This window comes from Brachyhypopomus gauderio, unplaced genomic scaffold, assembly GCF_052324685.1.
Source record: "Brachyhypopomus gauderio isolate BG-103 unplaced genomic scaffold, BGAUD_0.2 sc67, whole genome shotgun sequence".
Lineage (NCBI taxonomy): Eukaryota > Metazoa > Chordata > Actinopteri > Gymnotiformes > Hypopomidae > Brachyhypopomus > Brachyhypopomus gauderio.
This window is the reverse complement of record NW_027506888.1, coordinates 452,762-472,500: the sequence shown is the minus strand read 5'-3', so window position 1 is coordinate 472,500 and position 19,739 is coordinate 452,762. Positions and strand designations below refer to the sequence as shown.

The following is a 19,739-nucleotide window of genomic DNA, read 5'->3' as shown; positions in this document are numbered from 1 at the left end:
TGTGTTTCAGGAAAAAAAGTGCTGGAATTTAGGCTAAATGAACATGCTTGAAATTGTATCTACTTCGTTTCACAACAAATAGCTATCTGACTGAACAATTCTCTTGTATTACGTTAACAAATACGAGCCTCTTGTAATTCCAGGACGAAACATGAGAGAAGACGTTAAGATCGGGCGTTTTGAAAATAAACAACCCCTAAATAATGTGAATAAAACGCGAATTATTTCGAATCGTTTCGAGTATATGTATAAATATTTAACTTAATAAAGTTTAACGTGCTGGGAAATATTGAAATTGACCTTGAAAGTGACGTACAAGTGTTTTAATTCCACCTTGTAAAGGTGTATGAACAGGCCCGTCGCAATGGGGCAGGCAAACCAGGCAATTGCTTGGGGCCCCAAGCTGGCCTGGGGCCCCCAGACAACAACAGGTTAAGAATTAAATGCAGCGACAAACTGTGTGAGCCCCCCTTTACATTCTCAAAGTCATGAGCAATGACACTGTTCTCAGAATCCTCCTCAAGGGGGCCCCTCCCACCAGCTGCTTAAGGCAGGCAGACACAGCCAAGTTTTAGACGCCGGCAAATATGAAACTTAACCATGAAGTGAATTTATCCATCAGGAAGCCAAAAAAGAAAACAAAAGAAGGAAGAGGAACACAAAAAAACTAGTGGTGGGCCGTTAACGGCGTTCGTTAATTTGATACTCTTATCGGGCGATATAAAAATTATCGCCGTTAATCTATCTACTAAATGGGTAAGCAAACTATGATGACTTTCAACTTGACAGTTTAGCTCGGCTGTAATCCTAACCAAATTGCACAGTAGGGGCGAGAACGAGTTTTCAAACCTGTGAATTAAAAATCGTACGTGTGTTTACATGGATGCAGCCACGAAGTCGCCAGGTTTGCTTCATGGAAAATTCATTTTTAGGAACGTAAAATATTACCGGAGCGGAGCTCGGAGCGGTCGTTTTCTGCATGGTCCTAGCGCTAGATTCGTCGCTATTTAAATATTTATTTTTAACCGTTAAAACTGCAGAGGACCAAACCGGCTTTTGAAAAAGTCCCCCCCAAATTATGTCCGTGAGGTTAAATGTACTAAATGTTGGCTTACATTTCAAATATCATGTTTAGCTGAATAAACATGTTATCAACCCCTTTTAATGTACAGTATGTAGGCTTACAAATTCATGTTTAACTGAATAAACCGTTGAACACGAGTAGCCTACATTTTATTGAGTATGTTTTTTTTCTTCAAGTATCAAAGTAGAACAGCTTCCTCAAGCAGTCATTGATGCATTTTGGAAACAGGAGATGAGCCCCTGGTCTAATGCACCCTCTGTATTAAGAAACCCTATCTCAAAAGCTGACTTTTAGTTATTACTTGGGTAGCACACATATGAGCCATTTTAATATAGATTAATCTAGATTAATTTCAAGATTTCAGTGAGATTAATCTAGATAAAAAAAATTAATCTATGCCCACCCCTAAAAAAAACACAAGACAGTGGTAAGTGATGATTTACACTGGATAAATTAGGCCTACCTGTACAAATGGTGTAATTTAGCAGCAGGTAGGCTAAAAACAATATATACGTCCCGGGTAATCCCATACTTAAATCTGCTATGTTCAGCTACAAGTAGTAAATTTGTAAAGTAGTTAGTTTGAGGTGTATATGCTGTGGTTCTTGAAGGTGGACTGCAGCCAGATATGTTTTTTTTTTTTGGCCGGAGGGGGGTTTGGGCATGAGATTTCTGGTGTGGAGGTTGGGGGGGCCCCGGTTGGTGTCTTTGTTTGGGGCCCCCAAATACCTTGAAACGGCACTGTGTATGAACCCTGCAAACATGATTTTGTTTATTGCGCTGAAGCGCGGCGCGGGCGAAGTGAAGTTACAAAATTCGAGAGGTGCAGAACCTCGCGAATCGCCAGGGCACGAGGCTCTCGCGCACGGGTGGAGCCACCGCGATTACGCCGCGAGGGCGACTCGTCAAGTATACAGGCTTTACTTTGCGTAGTGTGGGTGCTTGCTTTAACCAGGCTTTGTCGGAACAAAGGTACATACTGTACGCGAATAATGTACTGCACGCAGTTATCCTATCCTGACGCCGTCCTCCTCGGTCCCGAGCCGCATAACCGTGTATTCTTCCGCCGCGCACACCAAACACCAAGTTCCGTGTACGACGCACGACGTCGTAATATCCCGGGGACCGCCTGTATTTCAGACATCCGAAGAGCTTCAGAGGTAGATGTAAGATAAATTCAGTATTTTATCCTTATTCTGATAAAGTTAAATTTTTATCAGAAATATAAGTGTTTTTTTTTTTGAGCCGGTACAGGTGGTCAGACCGTAAGGCGTAATACAAAATCACATAATTTATGTCCTAATAAACCAACACGAAATATTTATTAAATATTTTATATATTTAAACGAACTATAATCATAATAGTTGCAATACTTTTAAACTTTATTGACATAATTTCTTTGAGTTGTCTTGTATCAGATAATTTTAATAACAGTAATAAATAAATAATGAATTAATCATGCCTACACGCCTGTTTTTATCATATTGTGTCTTAATTGTGTTAACAGAATCTTTAGGTTACAGCGTTTTCTCAGAATATTAATAGAAATGTAGTTTTTTTTAATTTCACCATAATGATTACCTGACTTATTTATTAATTAATTTAAAGATTAATCATTCATTTGCATCATTTTCATCGTGCAATATTCATTTGTTCATTCATTTTGAATATTATACTGTCATGTCCATACTATAAAGTGACTACATTTCAAATTTTATTTGAATTTGTAGTGAAATATAGAAGTTATGGTTATTTATACTGAAGAATCTCTCTACCGATCACAGACTTTTCTTCATTTAGCTTTAATAGTCGAAGAAAAAAGACGCTTTCTTTCATTTGAAATGTCAACTTTTTTATTTCTAAGCCAGTTTAACATGGATGGTGTTGTTCTGTTTGTATTTAAAAGCTCCATCCAGTGGTGCGATTTAATTTGCCATTTTTGGACATTAAATTTTTTTGTAAGATAAACCAGGTAATCTTACTGCTTATGTTTTTGCGATAGTGAATCTGATAAAAACAAGAGAGCTTCATACCATTTTAAAACTCACCAGGATTCACTAAATTTGACTTGATCTTTAAACAATGTTCTGGAAGAGGACCCCCAGATAACTCCATTATAAAAACATTTATGTACATTTATAGCTCAGGTGTTGCATTTTGTCGCTTCATAGATTCTCTCTTCTCTCATTACACAGGCTGTTTAGATAAATATACTTTATAAATGTGTTTATTGTGTAGAATTAGACAAAAGAGGCTACACCACATTTTCAGTAATTGCTGGCATTGTCTTTTGCCAGGAAAAATTTTCAGTCAAATGAAAATTTCTTGCTTTAACCCATGATATATATATATATATATATATATATATATATAATATATATAATATCGTGTGTGTGTGTGTGTGTGTGCAGATTTGTATAGTAACGAAGTAGAACTACTTCGCTACTGTACTTAAGTACTAAAATGCTGTATCTGTACTTTACTGGAGTATTATTTTTTTCTCCTACTTCCACTTTTACTTCACTACATATTTTCCATCAGTTTAATACTTTTACTCCAATACATTTTTTACGTGCTGTATAGTTACTCGTTACAATAAACATGTTAGCTGGCGCTGTCACCGGGTCAAGCGATCAGGCTGTCTTATGAGAAAACTGCGCATGCTCCGGTCGCGTCTCGTTTACTATGCTGCTGCCTTCACTCAACACTTGAGCTTCGTAATCTAGGTTCACTTGACACATAGTGACTGCGTAAGTGTCCGCGCGGCAAAATTACGCAATCGCGGTGGCTCCGCCCATGCGCGTTGGCCACGCGTGCGGTCGTGCACCTCTCGATTTTTGTGCGGGCACTTTGAAGGTCAATTTTCAATATTTTCTAGCACATTCAGCTTAATTTACATATTTATACAAATACACATATACTCGAAATTATTCCAAATAATTTGTTTTTTATCTCATTAAAAGAGATGGTACCGTGTTTGGTAACAGCAGAAGAGCAGCATAAGTGCTGCATAATAAGCTTGTTGGTATTTTAATGTACATATATTGGCACCTTCCACACCTTCAATATTGAGTGATCGTGGCGGTGAGGGTGAGGAAGGAGACCACCCTGGCCCTACCTAGAGACAGTGTTTGTGTTGGTTGGAGTGAAAGGAAATGCCTATAGGATGAAGTGCCATCTCTGCCTCCCTAAAGAGGGTGAAATGTTGGCCTTCAAAAATTCACCTTTGAACTTGAAGAAACACATCAATGTAAGTTATAAATATAACACACAGAATATATCTTCGCTAACTAACCTAATTACGTTCATGACGTGCTGCAGTATTCACTTAACATTAGCTGGCAGTCGGCGATGTTGTCTTTTTAGCAACAGTAAACCATGTCTCTTTTCATGCTGACTAATCATGTGCCCATTTTTATAGTGTTTTTATAGGGTAAGGGCATTTATTGGGGGTAAACGCAGGGCAGTAGGCTCATCCTCAGTATCCAACAAACGGTTTTTACGTCCAAAATACACCTCATTTTCTCAGCTAAATTAAGGCAAACTTGTACTTCTGCTTCAAACCTACGACGTAGCGGGACATAGGTTATCTGTTTTTTGTGTACAAAGTGTTAAGCCCAGTTTTTTAAGTTGCTACTTGTTTGTACATACAGAACAGTGTTTGTGATCTTTGACATCTTTGATTTGTAAGACATATATAAAAACAATTGATAATCAAACTTTGACGGCTTTCTTTAGTTAATTCAAAACACAATACTTGTACTTTTTACTTTCAGTACTTGAGTAATAAATTTTAGACTAAACTACTTGCAATACTTAAGTACAAAAAATGCTGAATACTTCTGTACTTCTACTTAAGTAAAGTTTTTAAAGAACACTTCAACTTCTACTCAAGTAATTTTTTTGATAGAGTACTTGTACTTTTACTCAAGTATGGGTCTCGAATACTTTATACAACACTGTGTGTGTGTGTGTGAGTGAGTGAGTGAGTGAGTGTATATAATATCGTGTATGTGTGTGTGTGTGTGTGTGTGTGTGTGTGTGTGAGTGTGAGTGAGTGAGTGTGTATATATATATATATATATATATATATATAATATCGTGTGTGTGTGTGTGTGTGTGAGTGAGTGAGTGTGTATATATATATATATATATATATATATATATATAATATCAGTCTGATCTGTCTTTGATTTTTAATTGGCCTAACAGCGTTGTCCACGTCACAGTTTCTCTTGTCGGTTTTAAGGCTGCGAATGCCAGTTTGTGTTCAGTGGAGCATTTACGAAACCCTCATGAAACACTAGTTGTGCTTCACCATGTTCAGTACAGATTAGGTTGCGTGTGTAATTTGAGACATCTACAACTACCAAGGAGGGACATGTACATCACATAGTCAATATCACGAGTATGCTTTACAGCATTGTGAAGTGTGCATATAATATTCATTGCGAGGAAGCCCATTTCTGAACAGACTGTGTTGTGTGACAGTGCCTTGTGCAGGCAGACCTACTGTTTGGCTTTTGTCGCCGCTGTGGTTGTTTGTTGTTTCATTTGTGGGAGAAAACAGAACGAGAGAATGCTTTCATATCCACTGTTGCTAGGTTTGCTGATCAATTATTTGAAATCACTTATTATTCTTTTTAATTAGAATAATTGTTCTTATTAATTAATTTAGTAGCATTTTCATTGGTTGTTGTCTGGGATCCCTTTCTCTACTTCTCTTTCTGAAGAGTCTTATTCTCTGTAATCCACATGTTATCTGAAGTGGAGATGCTGTTGTACTTTTCTGCATTTGCAAGCTGCTAGAAGCCTTCTGCCCTTCTCCCTCCATCAGCTGAGCTGAGCACCATGGCTCCTGGTCCCCCCTCCAGACTGGCCACGTGAGCCCTCCCCCCATGAGAAACCTTCCCCCAGACTGGTCACATGAACCTCCCACCCACCCATCCCCCAAAGACTAGTCACGTGAGAAACCTCCCCAAAAACTGTCCACATGAACTCTGTGAGCCAAAACCCAACCTCCTCCCCCCCACATCCAGACTGGCCCATGACATTCGTGACATTTGTTATTTTCATTAACCTTCTTTCATGATCACTGAGAAAACAGGCTGAAATGTATGGTGAGTGTGTGTGTGTGTGTGTGTGTGTGTGTGTGTGTGTGTGTGTGTGTGTTTGTGTTTGCACATATTTCTGTCACTAGAGTGTATATTGTCTTTTCAAAGGAGCAACGCAGTCGTCAAGGTGATGAATCTGAGCTTCAGAAAGTTCTGGAAGAGAGCAGAAGAGAGAGTGAATCTGGACCAGAAGAGGTAAGACGGTGAAGGAGAGTTCTCGAACTGATGGATACACCGAACGCAAACCAATCAAAAGACGTAGCAGTTTTGTTGGTTTGCAATAGGTATGTGATTAGCTAACTAATCAGCCTGTAGCTGCTTAGTTCGTTTCCAACTTCCTGAAGTTCTCCCATGTCACACAGCCTCTGTCCTCTGGAGTGGCCTACAAAGCCCTAACTGGACCTACTCCCACACAACTGAAGGCGTTCAAACTTTTTTCTGCACCACACTGCCTTCCTGCCCCTAGTACTGCTCAATAGGAACCACCATTGCTCAAGACACACAGAAGACATGCATCAGGGCTCTTCTCTCTCATGACACCCTGGTGGTGGAACGACTTTCCACTGGCTTCAAACCAAGACCGTTTGACTGAGTCACTGAGTACTTAAAAAAACTTTAATTGTCATCTTTCCCACTCCAGCGAGACTGGAAGAATTCTGAACACTGACCTATCTATAGTATCATGGATATGTATCTATAGTATCATGGATATGTATCTTATAGAGGCTACAGAACGGTGGCTCTGGACAAGGGTGCTGTACGTGTAAATGAATACATGAATGAGTAAATGAATGAGTAAATGAATGAATTCTGTCCCCCAGTCAGCCATGACTGACCTGGTGGATATATTTGGACCCACATCTGAGACTCCTAATGATGAGCCCTGGCAAGCTCAACCCACCTGCTCAGTGAACTCTGACCCCTGGGAATCCATAGGTTAGTAGTGACGTTTTATTTAAATTTTTTGCTCTTTTTAAACTTTCTGTTTAACAGTTCTTGTTAATTTTCGATCTTTCTTTCTCACTCTTTCTCAGCTGGGGTTAAACCTAGTACTCCTGTGATTGGTAGTCCATGGACAGCCCGACCCACTTCAAGTAGCCCCTCCCAGCCCTGGGGTGCCAGCCAATCTCCCCCAGATGTCTGGGATGCCCCACCCACCAACTCCAGTCCCATCCCCTCTGAACAAGCCTGGGGGAGTTTAGGTCGGCCAGGTACCAAGCACACACATGCACTCCTATAAACATATACACCCCCACTAACACCCACGCCACACACATACACACACACACACACACACTCCAAAAACTCCACACACAAGCACACACCTATACACCACTGGCGTAGGGGAGGGGCACGCAAGGCATGCACTGCGGGGGGGCCCCGAACACAGGTGGGCCCCGCCTTAGGACGAGTTTGTTGTTTAGTCATCCTCCTGAGTGATGTTAAGCCTGGTTTATACTTGAGGGTCTGCACGGCGAAAATGACGTAATCGCTGTGGCTCCGCCCGTGCGTGAGGGCCTCGCGCGCTGTCGATTCGCGAGGTCGTGCACCTCTCGAATTTTGTAACTTCGCGCGCGCGCCGCGCTTCAGCGCGATGAACAAAGTCATGTTTGCAGGGTTCATACACCTTTACAAGGTGGAATTAAAGCATTTGTACATCACTTTCAAGGTCCATTTCAATATTTCCCAGCACGTTAAACTTAGTAAAATATTTATACATATACTCGAAATTATTCGCTTTTTATCACATTATTTAATGTTTGTTTATTTTCAAAACGCCCAATCTTAACGTCTTCACGTTCTCTCATGTTTCGTCCTGGAATTACAAGAGGCTCGTATTTGGTAACGTATCGTTTCGGACAACACTGCAAAGCCATATTTACACTGCAGTGACGCTCGTGACGCTCGCGACGCTCGCGAAAGTATAAACGCCTACACCGCTCGCGCAGGGTCGCGCGCTACGGTCGCTCGCGAGATTTTAGCTCACGCACGGGCCTCCTCATTGCCTCCTTGCGGTGGGGCCCCAAAATTTTGCGCTACGCTTCTGCTATACACATACAAACATTCCACAGACCCACTCTATATACACATACACACCTATACACATATACACCTCCCACATACACTCCACAGACCCACTCCACAATACACACACACATACATAAACCCACACAGCCACCTATACACATATACACCCCTCACATAGACAAACTCCACAGACCCACTCCACACACACACACACACACACACACCTACTCACACACTCACCTATACACATTTACACCCCCACATATACACACTCCACACACACAAATGCACATACATACACATACACACTCATCCACACCAACCACCCACCTATGGATATACACTCACTGGCCACTTTATTAAGTACACCTTGCTAGTACCGGGTTGGACCCCCTTTTGCCTTCAGAACTGCCTTAATCCTTCGTGGTAGATTCAACAAGGTACAGGAAACATTCCTCAGAGAGTCTGGTCCATATTGATGTGATAGCATCACACAGTTACTGCAGATTTGTAAGCTGCACATCCATGATGTGAATCTCCCGTTCCACCACATCCCAAATGTGCTCTATTGGATTGAGATCTGGTGAATGTGGAGGCCACTCGAGTACAGTGAACTCATTGTTGTGTTCAAGAAACCAGTCTGAGATGATTTGTGCTTTATGACATGGTGCGTTATCCTGCTGGAAGTAGCCATCAGAAGATGGGTACACTGTGGTCATAAAGGGATGGACATGGTCAGCAACAACACTCAGGTAGGCTGTGGCGTTGACACGATGCTCAATTTGTACTAATGGGCCCAAAGTGTGCCAGGAAAAAAATCCAAAAAATCCCCCACACCATTGGTCCACCACCAGCCTGAACTGTTGATACAAGTCAGGATGGATCCATTCTTTCATGTTGTTGATGCCAAATTCTGTCCCTACCATCCGAATGTCGGAGCAGAAATCGAGTATCATCATTGTCCAATTTTGGTGAGCCTGTGTGAATTGTAGCCTCAGTTTCCTGTTCTTAGCTGACAGGAGTGACACCCAGTGTGGTCTTCTGCTACTGTAGCCCATCCACCTCAAGGTTCAACGTGTTGTGCATTCAGAGATGCTCTTCTGCATGCCTCAGTTGTAACGACTGGTTATTTGAATTACTGTTGATGTTCTAACAGCTTGAACCAGTCTGGCCATTCTCCTCTGACCTCTGGTATCAACAAGGCATTTGTGCCCACAAAACTGCCACTCACTGGAATTTTGTTTCTGTAAACCCTACAGATGGTTGTGCGTGAAAATCCCAGTAGATCAGCAGTTTCTGAAATACTCAGACCAGCCCGTCTGGCACCAACAACCATGCCACGTTCAAAGTCACTTAAATCACCTTTCTTCCCCATTCTGATGCTTTGTTTGAACTGCAGCAGATCATCTTGGCCATGTCTACATGCCTAAATGCATTGAGTTGCTGCCATGTGATTGGCTGATTCAACATTTGCGTTAGTGAGCAGTTGGACAGGTGTAGCTAATAATGTGGCTGGTGAGTGTATACAGTCCCCACCCGACATACACCCCCTCCACACACACACACACACACACACACACACACACCAGCTTCTGTGAGCTAGTGGCAGAATCCATGTAAATGTGTGTGGTTTTGTGTCCTAGCCTCAGCCAGGCCCCACCCCTTCTCCTTCCGGGACGACGACAGGCCAGTGGACGAGCTGAGGGAGGAGGGGCCTAACTTCGTGTTCAGCCCTCGCTCTGAGAGCCCGGCAGGTACAGGCAGTCTGCCCCGCCCCACCCACCCTCAACACACTTCATCAGCTTGTTGGGGCGCCCTCTGTGGGACCAGGTGTGTGTCAGCAGAAACACTGCCCTCTAGTGGAATAATTCTGCAGTGTCTTCAGAGCTGGACCGTTTTGGTAATTCAGCAGAGGATGAAGTTCATATCCACCCACCTTCCTCGGCACACGTGTTTTGCAATAATATTACCTGTGTCACAGAAACGACAACCGACAGCCTGTGGTTGTAAAGCTTTTGTTGTCATGTCAATGCCGTGGGCAATACTGTTGCAAAATAGGTGCAATCTCGTGCCCTCTCACTATCTCTGAATGTTTGTGAAAACATTGCCTAAAGGAATGAGGTGACAAAATAAACTCTCTTAGTTGTGCTCTCTCTCTCTCTCTCTCTCTCTCTCTCTCTCTCTCTCTCTCTCTCTCTCTCTCTCTCTCAGATGTAGACCCATTTGCTGAGTTGGTGGGGGGGAGGCAGTTGAACGGAAGGAGCGGGGGCAGCCCGGAGACCTTTGACATCTGTCACCTGGGCCCACCACTGGAACCAGTGGCCCCAAGAATGTGCCGCACCCCCGAGGCCTTCTTGGGCCCCACGGCTGCGTCACTCGTTAACTTGGACACACTCATCCCGCCCAACCCACTGCCCAAGAGCAGGAGTAAGAACCCTTTCCTCTCAGGTAAGTGATACCAGAACACACACACACAGACACACACACACATGCTCATATTTCACGAGTAAATACACACAGAAACATACAAACTTGTCTTTTCCAATCTGCAGTCCAAGAGGAAGAGCCCGTTTCACTCAGGTGGTTCTCAGGTTAGACACACACATATCTGCACACACACGCCTACAAACACATGTCTACACACGTCTACACACATGTCCACACACATGTCTACACCAGGGGTGGAAAGTAACTAATTACATTTACTCACATTACTGTAATTGAGTACTTTTTATGAGTAATTTGTAATTTTCTGAGTAGTTTTTGAAATATGTAATTTTTACTTTTACTTGAGTACATTTTGACCCAAGTAGTTTTACTTCACTACATTTGAACGCCCTCACATTACTGAGTAAAAAAATATTGATGATGAAAAATTTAATGCGGGCAGAAATTTAAACTTCCCAGAGTCCCAGAACTGAAGGCCAATTGCATGGCCTTGCCTTGCGCGCACCCTTTCCAGTGTCTCATAATCAGGTTGTAATGTTGTGCACTTTTTTTTCCAAAAGGATGAGAAAAAAAGGATGAGATTGTTCTATCTTTAAATCTTCTATCTATCAGGTTCTGTGGGATCCTGTGAACATTTTATTGTGAAAAGTGGAATCCTGTGGGCACTGTATTTTGAATAGTTGTATCCTGTGAGCGTTTTAAATAGTGGAATCCTGTGCGCATTTTGTTTTATTTTGAGATGTGGAATCCTGTGGTCAATTTATATTTTATTTTGAGATGTGGGATCCTGTGGTCATTTTATTGTGAATAGTGGGATCCGGTGGCCACTGTATTTTGAATAGTTGGATCCTGTGAGCACTTACTTTTAAATTGTGGGATCCTATGAGCATTTTAAAATTTTTGATGTGGGATCCTGTGGGGATTTTATTGTGAGTAGTGGAATCCTGTTGCATTTTAGTTTGATTTGTGGCATCTTGTGGGCACTTAATTTTGTGTGCATTTTGTTTTTTGAATAATTTGTAATTAAAATTTCTTTATTCTTATCATAGTGTTGTCCGTTGGACAATAGGACTGAAAATTGTTTGCACTTTATGGTACTGTCACGATACGGCGGGCCCCCTACTGGTCGCCCCCGTTCACAGCGGCAGATGTCCTGTCAATCATGGCGTTGTGTTCGTCCCTTGGGTGGGCGGAGCCCGTGATCCGTCTCACCTGAGGGTCGTTTGTTTGTCTATATATGTCTTGTCTTTGTACCAGTTGACCGCTGGTTATTATATCCTTAATTCGGATCAGTTCACGGGTTTTGGTTTGCGCACATTACATATTAAACCATCCTTTTCCCCTGAGACTTGGCGTGATCGCTTCCCTTTATTTTCACTCACCCTGCCCGTCACAGGTACAGGTTGTGACTGTCCTTGTGCTGTGAGGAAGTATGTTCCTGAGCCCAGCTGATCTTTTTGCAAGTGTGGATGTGCACTTAAATACACTTTGAAATCGATTAAAACAACTTGTGCTGAATTTGGTTCATGATTCATCCATGCATTAAATAACTGAAAGTAACTAAGTAACTTTTACTCAAATTACATTTTAAATGAAGTAATTTTGTACTTTTACTCGAGTAAATTTTGAGATGGGTAATTTTACTTTTACTCTGAGTAGATTTTAGGCAAAGTAATACTTTTACTCAATTACAATTTTTCAGTACTCTTTCCACCTCTGGTCTACACACACATGCCTACACACACTGGCCTATACTGTTTCCAGCCATTTACTGTTTTATTTCTTTTACTGTTATATCTTTCTCTTTCGTTCACACATTCTCTGTCCCTTTTTCTCACTACCTCAATATTCCCTCTTTTCTTCCCCCTCTCTCATTGGTTCTTTCCACCCCTCTGACAGGTCTCAGCACTCCATCTCCCACAAACCCCTTCCACTGTGAGCAGCCGCGACTGACACTGAACCAGATGCGGCCACGCTCCGCCTCTCCGCTGTTGGCCCCCGGCGTGGGCGGGGCCCTGACCTGCAGCGCCTCCCTGCCCCAGCCATTGCAGCAGCAGCCCCGCCCCCTCCGCTCCTCCCACACCCAGCCCCCCCACGGCCACCCGGACATGCCCGCCAACCTGCCCCAGCCGCTGCTGCCGTTCACCTCCACACCAGCCACGCCCACGCCACCATGCGCCAGCCCCCTGCCCCGCCTCCAGGACCGCGGCCGCAACCCCTTCCTCTGAGCATAGATGCCGGGGTGTGGGAGGGGCAGTGAGGCTCCCGGGAACAGTCCGGATCACAGGCTTCTGCTGTTGGACCGAACAAAAGTCTCAGCCTGACAGGACACTGATGAGCAATGCACACTAGATCCTGCACTGGATTAACCAATGGCATGATGTTTCTGTGTGAACAAACTGATCTGGATCAAACTGATCTCAAAGAATATCCTGCAAATGTGACTGACTGACACTTTAGGTATTTAGGTGCTGCCCAAATTTGATTATAAACAATATTTATCGACATTATGATTTATTTGTAGTTCAAAAAGGTCAGGCTTATATATCACAGTTCACAGCAGATCATACTTGGATATTAAGTCAGGGGTGGCCAACCCGCGGCTCGCGAGCCGCATGCGGCTCTTTGCCTGGTTTCATGCGGCTCCCCAGCCGGTCCGCGGGCTCACCTGCACAAACGGGGCGACACACTGCTACATTTTCGTGGTGCGCGGTTAGTTTACAAGCCTAGCGAGCCGCTAATACTTTTAAAACTGGCGTAGTGGAAAACACGCATTTGACTGTCTTCACAGCTAATAATTTACACTCGCCCATGTACGATGTGGCTCTTTGCCGTAACACAGTAAGAAAAGTGGCTCTTGGTCTATGACGGGTTGGCCACCCCTGTATTAAGTGATTAAAGTATCTCAGAGCTTTTAAGGAGGAACAAAATCCTAACAATGGCATCAGACATCTACCGTCTTCAGCATGCTGTTAATGACGCACTGAGAAGGGGCTTATCTGTCAATCAGCATGGCTCCTCCCCCTCATCAACACAAGAGCTGCTTTGAGCTGCCTGTCAAATGACTCCTCCCCTCTCAGACTCAAGATGGACAAAACTGAACTTGCAAAGGGGGAAGGCCAACATTTCAGAAATACTGAACTAAAAACAAAAGCGAAAGTCTTATCATGAAAATCAAGAAAAAATAGCCATTCCCTCCACACACACCCCCATATCTTTAAAACTTGGTTTCTTCGTTGCCTTCTGTCTATGGACTGCTGTGACTGTGTCATTTTCACCCAATCAGGGACCAGCACTGATTGTAAAGACCCCGCCCCTTCCTCAGAGAGCCACGTAAATATCTCTGCGGCAGTCCCACCGCTTGTCTAGGGTCGTCATCGTGCTTCCCATCTGGACCTTGGGGGCCTGCCCACCGAATCCTGCACAACTTATGCACTCCTCATGAGATGACCTGCTGGCATAGAGCGGGGCAGAGCAGGGCGGGGCTGGGGCGGGGCGGGGCGGGGCGGGGCGGGGTGGGGGGGGGGGGGGGGGGGGGTTACACCACAATCAAAAGGCACATTAAGTTACACTGGAAAGAGACAGACACACTGATCATATATTGTAATGCTGAACTATCCTATGCTGTTGTTCTTCTGTGGAAGATAATATTGTTTATTAATACCAGCTTTGTCAAATAATGGCCGTTCATGAATATGAAAATGAGTTTAGTGTCTTTTAAGGCCAGACACATCCAGGTTAAACATTAATGTATTATGATACATGATATATATTAGTATATTGGTGGAACACCAATAAACGAATGTCATTTGCATTTAACTGTTGTCACAAACGTTTCAGGAGGAACTGTACCTTCCACAGTTTGCTCCGCCACAAACACAGTTTACACTGCAGAGGCCATGTGGACTACCACTGGCCTAAGGTCCACATGGAATGAGCAAATAGACTGTTACAAAGTGTGTGTGTGTGTGTGTGTGTGTGTGTGTGTGTGTGTGTGTGTGTGTGTGTGTGTGTGTGTGTGTGTGTGTGTGTGTGTGTGTGAGAGAGAGAGAGAGAGAGAGAGAGCTTGAGAGTGCTTAGTGATATAATCTTCTCTGATTGAGTGTGCATTGTCTGGGAATGGGTGTACATCGAGACAGAGACTGAAGCAGAAACCCAACGGTCAAACAGCCCAGCGTGTCTGTGCTTGCCTGCTGCGGTGACTGTTCATGGTTTCACAGGTTTCAGGTGCACCTGCTAATAGGTGTTTATGTGTGTGAACGTGTATTTGTTCTCATGCATAAAACCAAACCACGGCATGCCCTGTGTTTGGTTAACATAAGCAGCCTTTTTATGGTAATTGTTTATAGTTGCTATTTAACCCTCCTGTTATGTTATGGGTCAGATTGACCCTTTTTAAAGTTTGAAGATCTTGTGAAACATTTAACTCTTTATACTTAATAAGAAACATTTAATACGTTATACTTAATAAGAAGTAATAACAAATCAGCGTAATGATTATTATTGTTATAAACATATACGGCAACAATAAGTCATTGGAAAATTGCAAAATAATAATTAATTTAAAACACATAATACAAAAAAAATGACTTCTGTTACAATTTCTTTTATTTGTGAATATAAATATAAAAGTAGTCGAATATGTATTAAAAAAATTTTAAGAATGGTAAAGATACAAAAGAAGTAACTGAACAGGTTTTCATGTTTGCGTTGTGCATATGAGAAAGCGGCTGTCCATTTAGGAAGTGTTTCATGTTAATACTAACTAATTGTGTTTCTGGATGGAGCTGTCAATTCTTATTTTTTTCTTCTGTCATACCAGCAACTTAAAAATTTGAAAGCCACTAACAGCGAAGTCTTTTCCTTAGAATGCGGTTGCTAGGCACAGAATCGCTTTTTCTTTTTGCTTTTTGCGATTCACGCCTTGTGGCCTTCATCTGACCTTTGACCTCAGGCTTTGAGGTAAGTACTGCTGTTTTTTTATTACAGTATGGAGGGCTGTTGTCAACGATGACCGGTTCTGGATTAAGGGTTTCAGATGTTGAATTTGCCTTGTCTGTTTCAGGGCCATCAAGTCCGGTTTGGACAGTTTTTTGGATTGAAACGTGATCTAGGGAAGTGTCTTCTGACCTACTGCTTATATGGTCATTGACAACTGGTGTAGAAGTGATTCCGTTGTTGCTAAGGCTGTTACCAGCACCATTGCTGGTATATTCAGTGAATGTGCTGGTCTTATAGCTCTGTCTTCGGTCTGGCAGGCTGCCCTGGGCAAGCTGACACAAGGCAAACGCTGCAGTCTGTTTCTGTTCATCTGAACAGTCCCTGTCCTGGTCTTGTTCTGCAGGAGTACCCACAATTCCCTCAGTCGCATCCGTTATATGTGGAGGTTCCTGTTGTGTTTGTGAAGGAGGAGTGCAGGAGGGCAGCTTATGAGAGAGATTTAGGGGAAGCTCAAGAGGATTCTCCCAGGAGTTAGGGAGGGTGGTCAGTCTCTTCTTCTCTTTCATGGACAGGTTCAGTGGGGTCAAGTCACCATCCTTCACAGTATTCTCTTCCATTGACCCTGATATTGAACTGTTGACAAGGAAACAAAGATTGCATGAATGAAATGAATTCATGAAAGGATGAATGACTTTGTTTTCTTTGGTTTTGTGAATTGATTTCACCTTTATTCACAAAATTGTTTTATCCAATTTACTTTAGGTGGCATTTATTAAAGTTTTCAAGCCTATAATAACTTTAAGCTAATGGTTGTTCCAGTGGTGATTAAGTTATTCAATTATAAATAATTATATTAAATTATAAGGTTTAAATCTATGTCTAGAACACTGGACCAAAGAATGGAAATGAATCTATAGTGCTAGTACTTTACCTTGTGGAGTTGTCTTGTACTGATCTGTCATTGGTCGAGAAGGAGGGAGCATTGCTTGTTTCTGATTGGATGTGTGGCTCTCCAATCTCATTTGTATTCAGCAGCTTCTGGGGCTGATCTGTTGCGTCGGGCCGATCTGGTGACCCCGCTGCAGAACAGCCCAGCCTGGGACTCATGTGAACTTCTTTGGTTTCTTGACTTACTCTTGCACCAGCTCTCAGCACCTTTTCCTGGCCAAGCAGATACTCCCTTTGGGCCAATGTGTATGGATCAAAATAGAGATTTGAGTTCTGGAAACTCTCATGTCTTGCAGGGCCTAAAAATTCTCTCTGTAGACCCAAGATGCGGTGGCCCATCTCTGGATAAGGAGGACAGGTAGGTGAGGACTGGTCAGGAGGATGATACATACTATAGCTAAGAGAGGGATGGAAGAACCTGTAATAATGTTCCGCAGTGGGAAACCTACTGAAGGAGTGGAAAGGTAAAGGTTGCCCTGGCAAGAGTGGTTGGCCTCTCTGAGCCTCCATAATGTAAGGAGGAATCTGTGGAGATGAAGGGAGGTGGTCATAGAAGCTTCTAGAAAGGATATAAGGTGAGTAATGGGGATGGATGGGATAGAGATGGTAGGGAGTGGTATAAGGAGGGTACTCCGGACCTTGACACAGCATTCCTGGTTCCTTTGCCTGATTTTGGAGTTTGTGGTCAAGGCTTTGAGGACCAGATATGAATGAAGATGGAGGGTTGCGAACAGGAATTGGGTTATATATATGAGGAACAGCATATGGGGCAGACCTCTCTGACTTATCTGTACTTGATGTCACTTCCTCCTGAAAGGCTGAAATGGGTGAGAAGGCAAAAGAATGTGTTCTTGTCTCCTGTCCTTCGTTCTCACAGGAATCATCAGTTTTCAGTGTTGGACTACATTGTTTCTCACCACCGTTGGACGATGGTTCAGTCTTCGATTCATTTGCAAGTGTTTTGGACTTGTTTTCTGTGGGAGTCACTTGCTCTTTTTCAGGCGTGTTGCTCCTCTCATTGTTTAGAACGGCCACATGTTTATCCGTATGCTGTATTTCAGTGTTTCCTTGCAGAGAATCACCATCGTGCCTGAGTGTCTCTGCAGCCGTCGCTGCTTTTACAGTCTCCATGGCGCTATTGTGGGTGATGCTCTTTGCTGGCTTGGACAGCAGTGAGAGGGAGTTCTGGCACAGGTCGTATTTCATGTGATTGAACAGGTGTGATTTCTCATTGCAGGTGAAAGGGCACTGGAAGCAGTGATATTTGAAAGGTTTGCCAGGGGGCCGGGGGATGTAGTGGGGCTTCTTGGGTTTCCGTTCCTTCATACTGATGGTCTCCAAAACGAAAGCAGACTTGGAGATAAGCAGCACTAGATTTTCTGTTGCTCACTGAAGCTTCTTGTGGGAGACCACAGTGAGAATAAACCAGATGTCTATGTCCTCTCAACAGAGGTTGTCACCATATCAATAAATCTGACCTGAAGGGAGAAAGAAAAATGTATTAAGCATGTCAGGTTATGTACTTTGAGTCAGTTGCATTCACAACACATTTTTTACACATGCACGTAATACAGCCTGAAACATTTTGAAAGATTTGTTTATTTGTTTATGAGTGTACTGGGTGTGTTGGTGAAGCCCATCATGTGAATAATAGCTGCTTCTGTCCTTGATGTGCAGTCCAACATTATCCAACACATTTGGATAAAACCTGTTAACACCCCCGAAACTTTAGCCAGAGGGGCTGGCAGCTTGTCACAGTAACTGTTGCCTGGAGCAACACCATGGCAACCACAGATGTCTGCTTTGCAGTCTCTGTAATTATGAAAATGAGAAGTTTGTGAACTTTTTTTTCCTACTTTGCATGAGGCTAGAGGGGGTGATTTGCATAAAGAAAACCCACCTGAAGGCCAGGTAGCAGTGCAGGACCCCTAACATGCTGAGCTATGTTTTGTGCTTTGATCTTAATGAAATAGTTCACCTTCCATAACAAAGATGAAGATTGTAAATTGTAATTAGGCTCTAATTAATTTATGTGTAAAGGAAACTTGAGGTTTGTCTGTTACAGTTCAGTAGGACCTGTTCCAAGGATCCAACACTAGTCATCATCAGGACTTAATTGACCTGCTGTGCTCTCGAGGCCTGTCTACTCATTCCTTCCCTCTCTTCTAGACCGTCTTCAGCCCTGTTCCATTCCAGTTCCTGCCTGGTTTCAAGCATTCCACGCCCCACCCCTGTCACGTTCTGACGCAACAAGTCGTCGTTCAAGTTGTCCCAGACACCACTGATGTATGTTCAGTTAATCGGATGCCTGTTTCAAATGTGAATTCCCCGAACCTGGGCTGAGTAATTAGCAAGAGTGTGATTTCATGGGTGGGACAGTACTACACCGCTTTTGTGGTCCAGACTCAATATCAGAAGATGTCTCGCAATTCAGGACAGAACTGAAATGCTGACTCACATAGACATATACGCTCTCACCCACTTCTGCTTATCTCTGTATCCATTTGTACCACATAAAGACATAAAATTGAAAGGTAGTATTAAGCTCTCTAGGTCTTTGGACTCTAAGGTGTAATTGATTTGCCTTGAACATACAGCAGAGATTTTCCACAGTTTGAGACAAGAAGTGAAATTATACCAGCTACATTTGCTCCTAGACCATGTTTGGTACAAGTGACCTTAAGTCTTAATCACATTTCAAATACGTAAAACCAGTGAACTGTGCGGTAGTATAAATGTAATAATAATAATATCCCCCCTACCTGTTGGGTGGTTGAATAATGTGATGTTGTGAGATAAGACTTCCAGAGCACTTTCCTTTGTCAGTCTGCAGTCTTGCAGAGGGAAGAGAGACAGCGTGTGAACTCTACCTGCTCAGTCATCACAATGGAAGACTCACCTGTCTGACTTCAGTCTCCCTCTGCGCCTGGCATAACCTGCTTTGCCTATCTAAGACGTTGCAACCTCCTTGTGTGTGTGTGTGTGTGTGTGTGTGTGTGTGTGTGTGTGTGTGTGTGTGTGTGTGTGTGTGTGTGTGTGTGTGTGTTAAAAGGGGGTGTGGTATAGGACAGTTTGGAGAGCCCTGAGGATACTTGGACACACCTGATATAAACTGAGCCTCCAGCTAGAGTGCAAAGACATACTAGCAAAAATTCTAATTAAACTGAATCATCAA

At 43.1% G+C, this 19,739-nt stretch overlaps 2 protein-coding genes across 4 annotated transcripts in view; one reads left to right on the top strand and one right to left on the bottom strand.

Moving 5' to 3' along the window:
• The window catches only part of epn3b (epsin 3b), a 27,433-nt gene extending 13,271 nt beyond the window's left edge, over nucleotides 1-14,162 (top strand). The window contains exons 5-11 of one of the 3 annotated variants that reach the window (XM_076989426.1): nucleotides 6,311-6,394; nucleotides 7,021-7,135; nucleotides 7,234-7,410; nucleotides 9,871-9,981; nucleotides 10,439-10,675; nucleotides 10,780-10,818; nucleotides 12,575-14,162. In XM_076989426.1, the coding sequence (XP_076845541.1) occupies nucleotides 6,311-6,394; nucleotides 7,021-7,135; nucleotides 7,234-7,410; nucleotides 9,871-9,981; nucleotides 10,439-10,675; nucleotides 10,780-10,818; nucleotides 12,575-12,903 (1,092 nt within the window). In that variant the 3' untranslated portion in view covers nucleotides 12,904-14,162. Of the gene's footprint in view, nucleotides 1-6,307; nucleotides 6,395-7,020; nucleotides 7,136-7,233; nucleotides 7,411-9,870; nucleotides 9,982-10,438; nucleotides 10,676-10,779; nucleotides 10,819-12,574 lie in introns of all 3 variants that reach the window. The other 2 variants (XM_076989427.1, XM_076989425.1) reach the window with 2 other exon arrangements.
• Nucleotides 14,163-15,281: 1,119 nt separating this feature from the next.
• On the bottom strand, nucleotides 15,282-19,500 carry LOC143490893 (zinc finger protein 750-like). Its single transcript, XM_076989442.1, has 3 exons — nucleotides 19,327-19,500; nucleotides 16,548-18,042; nucleotides 15,282-16,249 (listed from the first exon to the last, which is right to left on the bottom strand). Exons 2-3 carry the CDS (start codon nucleotides 17,888-17,890, stop codon nucleotides 15,520-15,522), a joined length of 2,073 nt encoding a protein of 690 aa, XP_076845557.1. The 5' UTR covers nucleotides 17,891-18,042; nucleotides 19,327-19,500; the 3' UTR covers nucleotides 15,282-15,519.
• Nucleotides 19,501-19,739: the final 239 nt, after the last annotated feature.